The sequence below is a fragment of the Manis pentadactyla genome, chromosome 10 (assembly GCF_030020395.1).
Source record: "Manis pentadactyla isolate mManPen7 chromosome 10, mManPen7.hap1, whole genome shotgun sequence".
Classification (NCBI taxonomy): Eukaryota; Metazoa; Chordata; class Mammalia; order Pholidota; family Manidae; genus Manis; species Manis pentadactyla.
This window is the reverse complement of record NC_080028.1, coordinates 3,266,652-3,283,004: the sequence shown is the minus strand read 5'-3', so window position 1 is coordinate 3,283,004 and position 16,353 is coordinate 3,266,652. Positions and strand designations below refer to the sequence as shown.

General features: G+C 59.4%; 1 protein-coding gene across 3 annotated transcripts in view; it reads right to left on the bottom strand.

Moving 5' to 3' along the window:
* The window catches only part of CELSR1 (cadherin EGF LAG seven-pass G-type receptor 1), a 126,710-nt gene extending 112,004 nt beyond the window's left edge, over nt 1-14,706 (bottom strand). For all 3 annotated transcript variants that reach the window (XM_036906600.2, XM_036906601.2, XM_036906602.2), the window contains exon 1: nt 10,638-14,706. In XM_036906600.2, the coding sequence (XP_036762495.2) occupies nt 10,638-14,229 (3,592 nt within the window). In that variant the 5' untranslated portion in view covers nt 14,230-14,706. The remainder of the gene's footprint in view (nt 1-10,637) is intronic.
* Between the last annotated feature and the right edge of the window lie 1,647 nt (nt 14,707-16,353).

Sequence of the window (16,353 nt, the reverse complement as noted above, 5' to 3'; positions counted from 1 at the left end):
TCCTGCCCATGCCTTGATTTCGGGTTTCTGAACACCAGAATGGTGAAAGAATAAATTTGTGTTATTTTAAGCCACCCAGACTGTGGAATTTTGTTACAGCCTGGGGATGCTAACAGAGGAACTGGTCCTCACAGAATCAGCCAGACTCTCAGGAAATCTAACATCCAGCCAATAACAACTCCTTTGGCTTCCTAGGAGGCCTGAACCGAAGCCCAGGAGGCAGCCTACAAGATCTGTAAGCGAGGCAGAACCTTCCAGAAGGTATGCAGAGAGGGAGCTTTTGTTACACATTTCCAGGCCAGGCAGGGTTCATTCAAACCCTCTCTGTGCACGCCCTGGCACAACCTCTGGGGGGAAACAAGAGGACGTGCCATCAGGGACCCCGCACAGGGCAGCCAAAAGCAATCGCAAGACACCGCCAGAACCTCTGCCTCACTCAGACCTCGGGGGACAACGGCGTTGGCAGAGCCCTGGAGGCGCCACCTTGCCAACCCCTGCATCCGAGGCCTGGGATAATCCTGCTCAGCGCCCCCCGGGGAGGACTCACCCGTCTCGCCGCCGCTCCAAGCCCCTAAGGTGCCACTCACTGCCGCTCAGCTGCCGCCCCCGCCCTCCCGTGTAACTGGCCAAGACCAGCTCACTCCTGACTCCCGAGAAGTCTCTCCCCACTGGCCCTGCCCACAGGATCCCCCAGCCTGTGACAGTCACTGCTGGGCCTGCATGTAGGCCAGCTCCCTGGCCTCCCCTGGTGACCCCACGTCCACTGCCCTTTCTCAGGGAAGTGGCACTGGCGACTCTTGAAAACAGTGCAGAGTCATGGAAGAATCCAGAACCTCTTCCTTGGGCCACCTCCTCTCCCAGAAGCCATAAAGTCAGGAGGCAGAGAGAGTGCCCATTTATGACTCTCAGGATGTCCGTCTTCACCTCCGTGGGCAGCGTCCTCCAAGCAAAACCACTGGCAGGAACATGCCCAAAGTTCCCTAATGACGGCCCTTCCCCGGCACTCCCCGTGGAGCAGTCTGGCAGCTCTGGTGGTGGCCCCGGGACGGAGACCACCCGCCCTCCGGCAGGCCCGGCAGCCCTGGTGGGCTCTGCTGGGGCGCCCCAGGTAGCTAGCTCGGGAGGGGACCAGTATGTATAGGAAGGGATCTGCGATGCGGGTGACCCCGGAGAACACTGCGACCCCCAGGCTACATGTCCCGTAGCTCCGTGGATACGAAACTTCCAGAACGGCACTTCTGATTGGGCCAGAGAGCAGAATGGCGCTTGCCAGAGGTTGGGGGGTGGGAAAATGGTGCCTGGAGTGGGTGTGGGGTTCCCTCGAGGTGACGACGGTGGAGGGAGAGATGGTGGCTGCACAGCACTGTGAACCGGGGGGTGCCACCAGGCTGTGCACTTTACAACGGTGAATTTACATCATCTGAACTTCACCTCAGTAAAAATGAGAAAGATCGCGCCCAACTGCTTACACGCGCCAAGATGTCAATAAAATCGCCTGGATTGGTACATGGGCCAAATGCACTCAGGACTTGGTTGGGGACGGGGGCCAGGGGCCAGGGGCAGGCAGGCTGGGGAGGGCAGAGCCCCTGGCGGGCACAAGTGGGGCATCTGGCCTGTACCCCCACTGGCCTCCTGCCCCGGAGCTGTGGCATCAGGTGGAGGCCCCAGGACTTGGCCTGACTCCCCAGCTGCGCCTTCTCCTTCCTGGGATGGGCGGCAGGGCACTGGGGGCACCCAGGCACCCTGGGTTCCTTCCCCAAAGGGCTTGTAAAACAAGGCTATGTTCATCTTTGAAGTTTCCAATATACATAGTTAAACAGCAAAGAGACTTTATAGCAGACACAAAACTTGTATCCAAGCATCTATCCCTTTGCTGTTTACACGTTGACAACACAGGAGGGCCCCAGACGTGATCCGTGACCCAAGGGCAGCTTAAAGGAGCTGGGCCTGGCTGCTCCACACTGGCAGAGAAAACGTAAAGCCACACAGTAGAGGCACCTGACCTCATGTGTCCAGCACCTGAGTGGCTGGAACAGTTTTGTCTTGTTGACTTTTTTTTATTATGGTAAAATATACCCCCCAAAATTCCATTTGAACCATTTTGAAAGTGCACTTCAGTGGCACTAAGCACACTTACGTAGTTGTGCCATGACCGTCATCCTCTCCAGAACCGAAGCTCTGTCCCCATTAAACAAAAGCCCCTAGCCCCCCTCCCCCAGCCCCTGGTGACCACCCTTCTACTTTCTATGAATTTGACCCCCCGAGGGACCTCATATAATCCCACGCATTTGTCCGTTTGTGTCTGGTTCATTGAGCGTAATGTCCTCACCATCCATCCGTGTTGTAGTGTGTCGGAATTTCCTTCCCTTTTAAGGCTGAATGAAACCCCCTCGCAATTCCACGCCCCTTTTTCGCACCCACGCAGACACTGACAGACGCTTCAGGTGTTCCCACCTTTGACTGTTGTGATCACACGCTCACCCACACTTGTTACTTTGTTTTGTTTTTATAACAGCCGTCCTAAAAGTGTGTTGTTTTATCTCACTGTGTTTCTGATTTGTATTTCCCTAATTAGTGACGCTGAGCAGCTTTTCACCAGCTTTTTGGTCATTTGTATATCCTCTTTGGAGAAATGTCTACTCAAGTCCTTTGTCCATTTATAAACCCAGACGTTTGCTTCTCTGTGGCTGAGTTTTAGGAGTTCTGTACATACTCTGGATATTAATCCCTCATCAGACAGACGATCTGCAAATATTTTGGAACAGCTTTTAAATGAAGTAATTTCTTCTGCACCTGTAATGTACATGGCAAGAAAAAGGTTTCCCAAGTCACATGCAGACCCCCAGGCTGGACTTGTGTGTTTCTGATCCTCCACCTTCAGAATGAATGGTACAGGGTCAGAGTCAGGAGAAGGGGTCCTGGGTGATGACCACCCCATCCCACTGTTTCAGTGGGGACACTGAGGCCCAGAGGGCCGACCTGACCGGGGTCAGCAATCAGCATGAGGGGCTGCAATGCAGGCTGCATCGCCAGTGGAACCTCACGCCCTCTCCAATGCCGGAGGCGCATCGCCACGCAGCAGGGACCGCTGCTGGGACACGGCCGTGTGCGGCAGTCTCTGACGTGCGGCTGAACGACTTCCCTCTGTGAAAACGGGGCTTCGGCAATCAGCTCACGACAGAGGTTTACGGCCCTGCGAGCGAGCTCTTACCTCCGAACGCCAACTTAGCACGTGACTTTATTTGAACTAGGCTATTAGTTTACCTCAACCAAGAATCCTTTAGATTAGATATTTTTAAAATCCTAAAAAGATGAAAGATAAGAGAACTGGCAATGAAAAACAGACTCTTAAAATAAAGAAAAATCTTGATGGATGGAGGACAAGGAGGGAGGGAGGGAAGGATGGAAGGAAGGAGAGGAGGGGGAAGGCGGCTCCCTGGCCAGCAGAATCGCCCACCACGTCCTGCCAGCACAGCATCCCTGGTACGGCCCTCACCACACTGCAGACCGTGTGTTAGCCCACGCCGGTGGGGAAACTGAGGCGCGGGGACAGCCAGTGTGCGGGGAGCCAGGACTCTGCCCACCACTGCAGCTCAACCTTCACAAGGCAGGGGTAAGGGCAGAAAAGGCAGGGCCCCCCGGGCCCGAGGGGGCCGCGTCTGCTGCGCTGTGTGAACAAGGCCTCAGCCGCACTCCTCGGAGCTACCTTCCCAGGCAGGGACCGAGGGCGGAGGGGACGAATGCCACACAGCCGCCCTCCCAGGCTGGCCCCCCGTGCCCGCTCCGTGCTCAGGCTGGGAGTGCCCTGGGAAGGCAGAGGGTCCCCCACTGGGCCAAGAAGCCCTCTCGCTGCTGCAGCAATGCGGGGCAATCGCCTAGACCCCTGAACCAGGGGCCTGCTGCACAGCATGTCCCACCTTCAGGGGGCCAACAGCAGCTCAAACTCCCCAGGAGAGCACACACCCCATGAACTCCAGGGCTACTGTGCGCCGGGCCTGCAACTCAGCACCAGGGTGGTGGCCAGTGAGGACGTGGCTGGATAATTCAAGCTCATCCAGCCTTGACACTTTCTGCGCCACGACAGCAGGGATGTGTGTTGCCTCTGATCTGTTTGGTGCCTAGAAAAGGAAGATCTCTCCCACAAGAAGGGAGGCACACCTGTGTGGGCTCACCTGCAGTTCACCTATACAGACCACACCCCAGGGCGGCAGCTACTGTCGATGGCCGGCCAGACACTTCGCCTGTCTGACATCTTGTCACGGGCCAACCCTAGGAGCTAGGGCTCGCACGACACCCCAAGGGGAGCCCCTGTCCTCCGTGCCCTCTCAAGCCCCTGCACAAGCCCCCAGCTCCGAGGGACCCACTATGCGCCGGCCGACATGCACCCACCCCCAGGAAAAGTTACAACAGTGGGCTGTCAGCTGTAAGGAAAGGTCGTCCTATACAATTTGCCTTCAGAGTGGCTGGTTAAACTGTGTGTGTGTGTGTGTGTGTGTGTCTATGTATATATGTATATATATGTCTGTGTGTGTGCACATGTCTGTATGTCTGTGTGTCTATGTGTGTGTGTAAGAAAGAACCCACGGCCTGTATCCACGTCAGCAGAACAGACACTCACTAGAGCAATTAGAGCGCTGGTGAGGGGCTTTTCCCAGCTTTGGAATGTTCACACCCAGAAAGGGGAACTGACACCAAGGTGCCCACAAGTCCTCACCTGAAGCAGAAGCGTGAGAACGCAGCCCTGGGAGCTTCCCTTTAACAACGCCTATTCCTTTCCCCAGGGGCCGAGCCGCCCAGCAACACACGGAGGGGCAGGAAGTGGCCGCTGGGGGTGTCCTGTCCCCTGCACCAGCCTCCGGTCCCCCAAGTGAAGGCAGAGGAGATGCCCATGGCCTTAGCAGGGGGACCCTCCCGCCCACGCTCCTCTGGCTGGTCCCATAAATAATCCACGATATTTGCCCAGCACCCACTGGGTGCTAGGCCCTGGGCCCACAGGGGAAAGCAGAGGGCGGTCCCTCATCTCCCATGAACGCGGCTGGGCTGCCTCCCTTTGTCCGCTACAGCCTGGGACACCCTGGCCACCCCGCATCTCCTCAGGCCACCCTTCTGAAACAAACATGCAGGGAGCAAGGGGTTACTTACCCCACCCCCCAACATTATTCAGAAACTTAATTCTAGAGCTTTCACATGAACCTACGTGTTCAGGTTACAGGACAAGAAGAAGAACTAAAGAACTATTTTCCCCAAGGCTGTGAGCTGAAAACAATCATGCCAAACTTAGGAGTATTTTCCACATGCCCCACACGATCAGATCTACATGTGTTTGCACCCGAGTGCTGGCAGGGAGGGAGGCCTCTGGCTCTGTGCCACATGACACACCCCCGGGCACGGCCCCCAGGGTCCCACCCACCTGCTTCCCTACCAGGTTTCTGCCCTCGGGGGTCAACGTGGGCAGGTGTGTGCGCCAGCCCTGACCAAAGTGGACACCAGGGTCTGAATGGAGATCTGGCGTCACCCACTTGGGTGACCTTTTTGGCCAGTGACGTTTCCTGATGTCGCTTGAGGACCACCCCTCCTCCTGAGGGCTCACGTGCTTGTGACTTTTCCTGGATTTTAAAACATCATCCTCCTGTCACCCTAGTTGGTAGCTGGGGCCAGATGGAGCCTCGTGCCGCCAGGCAGCCAGACCTGATTTGGGGTACCCTGGCCCCCATGAGTCCAGGTCACCTGCGCCCTTCGGGCCCTGCCCATCTGCCCCAACCCACCTGCACCTCCCTCACAGGTCCTCGGAGTCAAACAGAAGCAGAAGCCACCGTCCCCAGCACCCTGTCTACACTTAGCCTGGCCACAGCAGGCGCTCTGAGGCTCAGCCCCCACTCCAGTGCCCCGGGAAGGGTGTCAGGCCACAATGGGTGAACTCCTGCCCGGGCAGGTGGAGGTGCAGGACAGGCGGGAGAGCTGTGCGTGTTAACTGGCCAAGGACTCCCAGCCCCAACTCAGCCCAGGTCACTGCGGGCTCCCACGGCCCCGGGGCCACCCCACCTTCCCTCTGACCCCACTCACCCCCCACAACCCTGTCCTCACTCCTCAGAGGGGCCCCGAAGCCCCCCACAACTCAGGCTGTCACGGAGGCCACCAAGGACCTCCCCTTTGCTAACCCAAGTCCCATCTCTGTCCTCAGGCCCCCACTGCCAGGAGACACGCTTTGGGACCCTCCCTCTCCCTCCAGTTCTCCTCCTGCTCCAGCTCTCACACAGGCCACCCCACAGCCGCTGGGGCCCATACCAAGCCCTGGCCCAGGCCCTCACACTCCTGCAGGCAGGTCACTGACCCCCACCGTGACTCTGTCACCCCAGGCCATGCTGCCCGCCTCTGGCCATGACCCCAGCCGGCCTCTCCCACCCAGACCTACACGCCCAACGGTCTTCATGGCGATGTCAAAGATGTCCCAGCCACATGGTGTCCAAAACTGGTCTGCTCTCCCCCAGAGTCAAACCCCCTGCATGGGCCCCCGGCTCAGGGAACACACCTCCTTCACCTCATCTTCATGCTATTCTGGAAAGCACAGCCTCAGAGAGCGTGACTCCGGAGCCACCATCCCGGGTTCAAATCTCAGCACTGGCACCACTCACAGGGGTCCTTGGTGTGTTCCTGGCTGCGACAGAAGCCGTGATGGCACCCTCCACTTGCGGAGGCCGCATGGGGGACCGCAATGTGCTCAGACAGGTGGTGCCCGGGGTGCCTCAGGCACATGGGCCATGTGGGCTGATCAACACCATCACTGCCTCCACATCTGACCATCTACCCCTGCAACCCTGACCCATCCGGCCACACGCCTTGGCCTCCCCCAGCCTCCCCAGGCAGGGCGCCAAGCCCAGCCTCCCGCACCTCCCCCTGCCCTCCAGCCCACGGCCCAAAGTACCTCCTACCCTGGCTCTCAGTCCAAAACCTCCCCCAACCGCCATCCAAACAAATGCTCTGCAGCCAGCCTCCCCAGCAGGCGGATTCCTCCACGCCCATGCCCCCTGCCAGGGCGACGCTTCCCGCTCACAGGGCCACAGCCCCAGGCCCACCCTCCGCTGCCCCTCCCTGCCCCAGGCCAGCGGTCTGTCCCCAGCAAACTTCCGGGAGGCGGGGCCTCACTGGCTCCCCAGGGCCTCACACACGGGAGGCACTCCGTAAATAAGTGTTTCAGAGCCACAGTTCCTGGAAGTACTTAGCAAGGGACTCCCTGCAGAGTCGCCGAAGCCCTCAGATGGTTAACTGTGTGCCCCAAGTACCCAGCACCTCCGGGGCAGCCCCTGGAGAATGGAGCCCAGCAACTGAAGTGGCTCGGGCGGGCCTGATCCCTTCCTCACTGTGGGGTTCAGGAAAGCACGGAGCAGCCACACACCCAGACGCGGCCTGGCACAGCGGCCGTCTCCTCATTTCCTTGTTTGCAATCATCTATTTAAGAGGCCCGGCCGATAGCCTGTATCTAACTAAGCAAATACTTTTTTCAACTTTATCAAGCCTAGACGACTTCACACTACGTATTTCCCACCAAAGTAAACAGCGAAAGGGTTACTCAATCTTATTTCACGGAGTTTTGGTATTTTCTGACATGTCTGAATGACTCATGGGCCAATCATTTTTACCTCACCAATGCTACTCTCTCCACATCCATAGGTCCATAATGCCCACAAACGCCGGGTCATTTTCTACCAAACGCTGTTTTCTGTAATGCATGGCTTCAGGTTCTGAACCCGCAGGTACACACATGTTCAGGCTGATTCGAAAATGTCAATGTTACTAAAAGGCAAACATCTAGAAAGACCCAGAAAGTATTCAATGCTTGTGAACCTCATTGGGCTAGTGACCACACTGCTTTGAAAAATGCAAACACAGCTTTTACGCATGTTCCTAATATGAAGTCCCTACCACAGAACTTTAAACCTCATTCAAAAACCACTGCATATAAAATGAGCATCTTGGACCACTGGATGTCATCCAAAAAACAGCAGCTATTTGAATGAGACTATTTCAGAATTCAAAAAATTTTCAAATAGTGTGTTGTCCTTGGTAGGCTATCTAAACAACGGTCACAGTGGAAATGATCGTGCTAAAGCCCAGGGCCAGGCAGAAGGAACTGCCCTCCCCCTGAGCGTGTCCACCTCAGGCAGGCTCTGGGTGCACTTCCAAGCGGGTTCCTGGCTGGAGGCACACACCCCTCCCTGGCTTGGCTGCCATGGGCTGTTCCCCACAGCACCTCCAGGATGGTAATAATGCATTAAGGGCTTTAGGGCATGGCTGTAAATCTGGGAAAGCCAATATAACACTTCGTTGGAAACAGCCTCGGGAGTCTAAAACAATGGCTCTCCCCATTGTTTCTTTAAAAAACCTAAGAATCTGACTCTGGTTAATTCAAAGGCTGATCTTTTTATTTTGTTTTGTTTCCACCCAGTACCTTGCTGTTTAAATAGTAATTTAAATAGAAGTCTAAGGGCTGGACAATTGGAGGGTCGTGGGACACCCCAAGGTACAAACTTCAAGCCAGAACAAGGAACTGGCACTGGAATAATTTAGTTTAGCAACAAATTCAAGAGTTTCTCTCAGGGAAGAGAGGAATATGAAGGGTGGGCTTGTTCTGTCTGGATCATGGTTTGACTCCTGATGCTCCAACTCACTGGCTGTGCGGCCCTGAGAAAGTTACTTAATACCTCTGGGCCTCAGTTTCTTCATCTGCAAAATGGGCAGCCACTCACCTCCCAGTTACCAGAGAAATAAGTAACAATGTAGACATAAGAGTTTAGAAAACTGACAACCAGTCAGAACCCAGTGAAAGTATGTGTTATCTGAGGTGACTGACACGAGGCCCCAGTACCTGGTTTGCAGGACAGGGTGATGTCATGGGATCCAGAGCCGAGAACCAGATCACTGAGACAGTTATTAACGACATAGCACGGGGCCCCGGCCCACCTCTGACCATGGGCCCGGTGGTGGGCCCACCAGGTAGGTGAGACAGCCGTCAGTAATTAACCTCTTTGAACAAAGTCCATCCTAAACCCTGTTATCCGGCCCAGACAGGGGGGCCCACATTCCTGATGCTCCAGACCCAAAGCATCCCTGGTGCCAGCATGCACTCCTTCCCCTAAAGCACTGAGCCCCCTGCAAAATCAAAACCCTTAGATGTTGCCAAGGCGTTTTTATACAGGCTAGCTTCTCCCCTTTGTTTACCTAGCAGATAAAGCAGTACATGGGAAAAAAAAGAAAATGCAAATGCAAATTTAGGAGAGAGGTGTTTTTTTTTTTCTAAATGTGTCATTGCTCAATATATCCATAAGCCTGGTTAACAATTCTCCCTAGGGACCTATTCCACATCCTCCACATATTCACAACTTCAAAAACCTAAACTATCCCCCGCAGGTTGACTCTGCTGCCAAAATCTGCCCTGGAGTACGCATCACGGCCAAACTGGACCCTTGAGGTCTAAACCACACACGCAAACGACTGGAACTGGAACCTGTGTGCCACCCAGCCCCTAGTGTACAGGAATTACAGCCAACTGTGGAAACTAAACAAATCCGAAAATTAACTTTTAGGTTCTTCCAGGGCTCCCACGTGATACTCGATCATAGTAACTTACCGTTTAAACAACTCATCTGAAACAGGGACTCAACCCACAGATCAGCGCCTTTCTTGGCAATAATCTGGTCTCATAATTAAGGTCAACTGTCTGCACAGCTGATCATGTCCAAAGACAGGTCCCCTTGAGGAGCTATTAGGGGTGCTCCCCACTCCAGCCAACCCTTCTCTCTCTTCTGTCTCCCAATTCCCTTCTACCTATCCCCACACTCCCTGGCCCTGCAGGCCCTGCCTGGCACACAGGGGTCAGCAGCATGGAGGACCAACTCATCACTGCCAACCATTTGGCTGGCTGAGCCGAGACTTCCTCTCTGCTCACCTCCAGCCCCACAGTGGGTCTGCTGGGTTCCCACACTGGCTCCACCACCACCCTGGGCGGGCCTCTAAGTAACACCCAAATTATAAGCCTATGTCCAGGAGCGTAAGCCAACATCAAACGAGGCTATGATTTTCAAAGAGCTCCTGCACAGATGAGCACACATCCGCCAACGGTGATTATCTGGAGAAGACAGAGAGGAGACACCAGGGAGCTAACCCCAGCCGTCCTGCAGGGTGACTCAGGGCCCCACCGGCATCTCCCAACGGTCTTCCCAGGACCTAACTGGCACATGGGTGGGCAGTGACCTTTGATCTTTCCAGACAGGCTTGTGCCTAGCTGCAGAGCATCACCAAGCAAACCAGATGACTCAGAGAAGCCCGGGGACCAGGTTTCAGAAGCACAACCCGGGAGCCATGGCCCACTGAGGAAAGCTCTGGGAAGCCCTGGTCTTGAACGTGCAGAAGGCCAGGCCCGCTCCCAGCCAAACGCTAAGGCAGTGGTGCCAGGCCCTCCCACTCCCTTGGCCTGGGTGGGGAGCAGCCCCCAGCTCATGCACCCAGCCATCCAACCAGAAGCCACAAATCCCCAGAGTTGCCCGGGCCCTGCCCAAATGTGCCCCAGCATGCCGGGTGGGCCCCTGGCAGGTCCCTGGGACAATCCTGGTGGCCCAGCAGGCGCCCCAGCGGCCACTCACCAGACACAGACACCTCCATGAGCGCCTCCAGAGGCCGGTTGTTGTCCAGGTCCCGGCTGAGCTGCAGCTCACCCGTGGTGGGGTCCAACAGCAGCAGCCGGAGCTCATTGCCCTGCAGGAAGGTGTAGTTGAGGCTGTCGGACAGGTCGGGGTCATGGGCCGGGACACGGCCAATCACACCGGTGGGGAAGCTGTTGGACTTGTTGGTGACATAGTTGTTGAAGAGGATCTGAAAGTCAGGCAGCACGGGTGGGTTGTCGTTCTGGTCCAGGAGGCGGACGTGCACTGTGGCCCGGCTCACTAGCGGGGCTGACGTGGCTTGCACCACAAGCACGTACTCCCGCCGGACCTCAAAGTCCAGCTCAACCAGGGCACGCAGGTCCCCGCTCAGCAGGTCCAGCTGAAAGACCTCAGGCACATTGCCTTCCACGATCTGGTACATGATCTGGGCGTTGGGGCCTTCGTCGGGGTCGTTGGCCTGAATTCTTGCCACCACAGATCCCACCGGGCTATTCTCCTCCACAAAGAGCTCCAGCTCATCCCTCTCAAACACTGGGGGGTTGTCATTAATGTCCAGGATGGTCACCTGGATTTCCACCGACGCACTAAGGGGTGCTGGGCTCCCCCGGTCCACAGCCAGGGCCCGAAGGTTGTACACTGCCACATTCTCCCGGTCCAGCCGGCGCTGGGTGCGGATCACACCGGATGTGGGCTCAATGTAGAAGTCCCCGTCACCATCATCCCCACCCTGGAATGTGTACAGCAGGCGACCATTGGGGCCGGAGTCCCGATCAGTGGCAGAAACCTGGAGGACGCTGGTTGATGGCGGAGCATCTTCGAAGACGGATCCCTGGTAGAAATCCCGAAGGAACCGGGGCGTGTTGTCGTTGGCATCGAGGATGAGAATCTCTAGGGAGGTGGTGTCGGACTTCTGAGGGATGCCGTTGTCCCGAGCCGTGATGGCCAGTGTGTAGGCAGCCTGGTCCTCATAGTCCAGCTCCGTCATAGTGTAGATGGTGCCGGTGTCAGGGTCGATCCGGAACTGTGGCACGGGATCCTCCAGCACATAGGTGATGCGGGCGTTCTCACCGGTGTCCTCGTCAGTAGCGCTGATGATAGCAATGGAGGTGCCCACGGGCCGGTCCTCACTGACACTCACGGTATAGTGGGAGCTCTGAAAGACCGGCCGGTGGGTGTTGGCATCAGTGACGTTGATGAACACCTGTGCGGTGTGCGAGCGCGTGCCGTCGGACGCCGTCACCGCCAGCACATACTGCCGCTCCTGCTTGTAGTCCAGAGGCAGCGCCAGGGTGATAAGGCCGCCGCCGCTCTGGCTGCTGAGGGCGAAGCGGTTCCGAGTGTTGCCGCCGGTGAGCTGGTAGGTGATCACACTGTTGGCATCCCGGTCGCGGGCTCGCAGGGTCAACACGCTGCTGCCCACGGCCGCATCCTCGTTCAAACGCAGCTCATACATGGGCTGCGTAAACACGGGATCATTGTCGTTTACATCCAGCACCGTGATGGACACGCTGGCAGAGGAGCTCATAGGCGGTGAGCCATGGTCCACCGCCTCCACCCCGAAGCTGTAGTGCTCCACTTCCTCACGGTCCAGCTCCGCACACACGGTGATCCAGCCAGAGCTGTTGTGGATCTGGAAAGGGAAGTCTGTGGCCGAGTCTGGGTCCTGAGACCCAGCCTCACCTGCACCCACGGATGTCAAAGCCGTGTCCACCAGGCGGTAGCGCAGACGTGCGTTCTCACCTGCATCTGCGTCTACCGCCTGAATGTGCAACACTGAGTGGCCCAGAGGCACGTTCTCCAGCACAGCTGCCTGGAAGGGGCTGCTCACGAAGATGGGGGCGTTGTCGTTCACATCCAGCACCTGCACCAAGACCAGCCCTGAAGAATTGATGAGCGGCGGCCGGCCACCATCCTGGGCCTTGATGCGCAGCGTGTACTCCCGGATAGCCTCGAAGTCCAGCGGGTTGATCACATCCAGGCTCCCGCTCAGTGAGTGCAGGTAGAACTGGCCCTTCAGGTTCCCGCTGATGATGCTGTAGTGTATGGCCGCGTTCTGGCCCTGGTCCCGATCTGTGGCCTGCACACGCAGCACAGGCGTGTTGACCCCCACGTCCTCCGCCACCTGGACCACATAGCGCTTCTCGCTGAACTGGGGGTAATTGTCATTCTCGTCCTCCACCACGATGTGCACGGTGGCTGTGGCGCTGAGCGGGCCCGGGTTGCGGCCCTGGTCATTGGCCTCCACCAGCAGCTGGTAGGCGGATGCCTCCTCTCGGTCCACAGCAGCACGTGTGTGCACCACGCCCGAGCGCGCGTCGATCTCAAAGACGCCACCGGCGCCCTCCAGCAGACGGTAGCGCATGTTGGCGTTGGAAGGCGCGTCGCCATCGGTGGCTCGGATGGTCAGCACCTCATAGCCCACCTCCAGGTTCTCGCGCACGCGCTCGCGGTACTCTGACTGCTCGAAGACAGGACTGTGGTCATTGGTGTCACTGACTGTGACAGTGAGGTAGGTGGCAGCCGAGCGCCGCGGCGAGCCGTGGTCCACCGCGCTCACCTTGAGCACGTGCGTGTCCTGCGTCTCGCGGTCCAGCGCGCAAGCCGTGCTCACCGCACCCGTGACGGGGTCGATGAGAAAGTAGCCATTGGAACGCTCGTCGAACAGTGCCTCCATCTGGTAGCTCAGGCGCCCCGCCTCGCCCTCGTCGGGGTCGTGCGCGCGCAGCTCGATGACCGCCGTGCTCGCAGGCTCGTTCTCGGGAACCGACACCTGGTAGCTGGGCAGCGGGAACTGCGGGCTAGTGCTGCCGCCAGCGCCCCGCCGAGCCCGCCGCGCCGCCCCCGCCTGCGGCAGGCTTGGTGGCGACTGCGACAGCGACGGGGAGGGCGTCCCCTCTGTCGCCTCCAGCAACAGCTCCACCCGGATGGCGCCGGCCGCGCGCCTCAGGGCGCACAGCAGGCGCAGGCGGGCCGAGCCCCCCGGAGGCAGGCAGATGGAGTGGAGTGGGCAGCGGAGACCGGGGCGCGGCGGGCAGCTGCAGACGGGGAATGTGGTCAGGGCCACGAGCGCTGAGTGCAGAGTGGCCCCGCCGCCGCCACTGGGGGCCGGGAAGCAGAGGACCGCGCCGGGCTCGGGCACCGTGAGCACAGCCCGCGCGCGCAGCTTCGCTCCGAAGGCCCGTGGGCCCCGGCGTTGGGCGCCGCAACCGGGGCCTTGCGCGCGAACTCGCAGGCGGAGGTCCAGCGCCGTCAGGGAGCCACGGGCTGCCAGGTGGACTTGCAGCGGTAGCGGGCGCGCCCCCAGGCGCGCGCAGCCCGGGGGCCCCGCGCCGGGCCCGCGCCGCCGCCCGGCCAGCCGCCCGTCGCGACTCACGTCCAACAGCTCCCGCAGCGCCCGAGGCGTGCGCACGGTGTCCAGCGCGTATGTCCAGCCGGGCCCCAGGGCGAAGGCGCGGGCCCCGCCGGGCACGCGCAGCTCCCAGGCGGCCGCCCGCAGCCCCAGAGCGGGTAGGGCGGCGGCCACAGCCAGGAACATGAGCGCGGGCAGCACGGGCGGCGGCGGCGGCGCCATGGCCCCGAGCCGGGCGCCCGAGCACAATCCATGCACCCGGCGCGGCTCCGCATCCACCCGGCGCGGCCGGGGGGCGGGTCCCGCGGGCCTGGCGCCGGGCCCTCGGGGCGGTCCGCGCCCTGCCTCCCCGGGGACTCTGGCGGGGACACCGGGGGCCGCGCTCCCGGTCTCCCCCGCAGCTTCCACTTCGAGAGCACTTTGGTAAAGTTTGCAAAGTTGGTTTCAAGATGGCTTCTCCGCGCGTCCCGGGAGGGCGCCGCGCATCAACCTGCAGTGGTGGCGGCTCCAGGCAGCTCCAGGTGGCTCCCGCGCGGGCTCCGCCGGGCGGCGTGGGAAGCGGGGCGGGCCCGGAGAAGGGCGGGGGCTGCGCTCCCGGAGCCGACTGGGCCGCACCGCGCCGCTCAGACCCCGGCGCCGGCTGCTGCCTGGGCGGTGCGCTCGGCCCGCGCCCCTCTGCCCGCGCTCTCCCCGCCCCCGGCCCGGCCCCGCCCCGCCCCCGGCCCGGCAGCGTATTGTTCCGCCCCGGGGGGAGCGGGCCCGGAGGTGCGCGCCCGGAGGATCGCTATGGAGACGCGGGAGCGCCACCGGGGCGGGGGCGGTCCGGGCCCACTCCCCGGGGGGCGGGGCCGGGGCAGTGGGGCCGGGAAAGGCGGGGCTGAGGGCCCCGGGCAGCCGCCTCCAGTGGGGCGGTGGCGCAGCCCTTGGGGGTCCGGGCAAGCCCAAAGACCCCCAACCCCAACCTGGCAGAAATGAGCCGCGGAGACCGCCGTCCCGGTCGCCGAGCCGGTTGGACCCGAGGGGGGAGAAGGACGGGTGCGGAGGTGCCACGGAGGGGGCTGGGGCGCGCGTCCCCCAAAGAGGACCGCAGCGGCGGCCGGGGGCCGGTTACACATTTACAGCAAAATGCCGGAGGCTAAAGCGCTTTACTCCCGACCACACTTCCCTGGACTTTCAAACCCAGAGATTCGGGTGCCCCTTGGTTTAAAGCGCAACTTGTAAACGAAAAGGGAAACAGCCTGGATTGACACTTGGGATTTGGAGTGGACGCTGCAGAGGCGAGCTCGTCTCCTGCGCGTGCGACCTGGCCTGAGCCTTGGTGGTCGCGCCGACCTGTCCCGGAGCGCGGCAGCCAGGAGTGCCGGCCCTGGAGGCGGCGTGCGGCGGGGAACTTCTCGGGGTACTTAGAACTGCAGGCAGCACCCCTCTCCGCCCCCGCTCGCCCTCTGGTTTCCTGCGGAGAACAACCAGGGAAAGGAGCTTCAGAACTGGGCTGCACACCGCCGCCGCCTGCACGGACAGATGGGGGAGTTTTAGAGCTAAGCGACACACACACGGGGCTTTAGGACTGTGCCACCCCGGGGTGGGGGTTGCACCCGCTCTCCATGGAGCTCTGGGCACCAGAACCCACTGCAGCGCCTCAGCCTCTCGGTCGCCAGGGCGGTGGGATCCCTCCTTCAGAGGAGGCCCTCCTGCTCCCCTAAAAGCCGCAGGGGTGGGAGGTGCTTCCACCGGAGCGGGTCTTTGTGACCAGGGAGGGTCCGATCCCGCGGCCCCATTTCCGAGCTAGCACAGATAGGGGTGGAGCTGGGTTTGCAAAGAATAAATTAAATAAATTCAACCGATATTCTCGAAGTTGCCGAAAACAGTGTCTTTGGACTGAAGCCAAATATGAGCATTTTCTTCTCGTTAACAACGATTTAAAGACGTTATTATAGACCTAAAAGGTAGACTTGCTTTGGAATCTTTTAATCTGGGAGTTTCCACTGGCAAACCTTGTAGGGAAATGTGTGCGTGGAGGGAGGGGGCAGAAGCAGAAAAGGCCATCCCTTCCATGGGACCTTCCGGGACCTCCGCGTCTGGCTCTCCCTTCTGCCTTGTTGGAGAGGATCACAGTCCGGGAGTTTTAGGGTCAGGAAGGCAGGGAGGACCTCAGCCTAGAGCCCTGCCGTGGAAAGCTTCTGGCCAGGGTGAAGGAGAAAGCAGGGGTCCCACACTGGAGAACCCTGGGAGTGTGTATTTCGCAAGGGTTTTTAATAGGGTGGGTTGGGTTTAAACAAACAAAAAGGTTCTGTTGCACTGTACATGCTGGTTTTTAAAAATTCAAATGCAGTGAGTGAGTTTGGG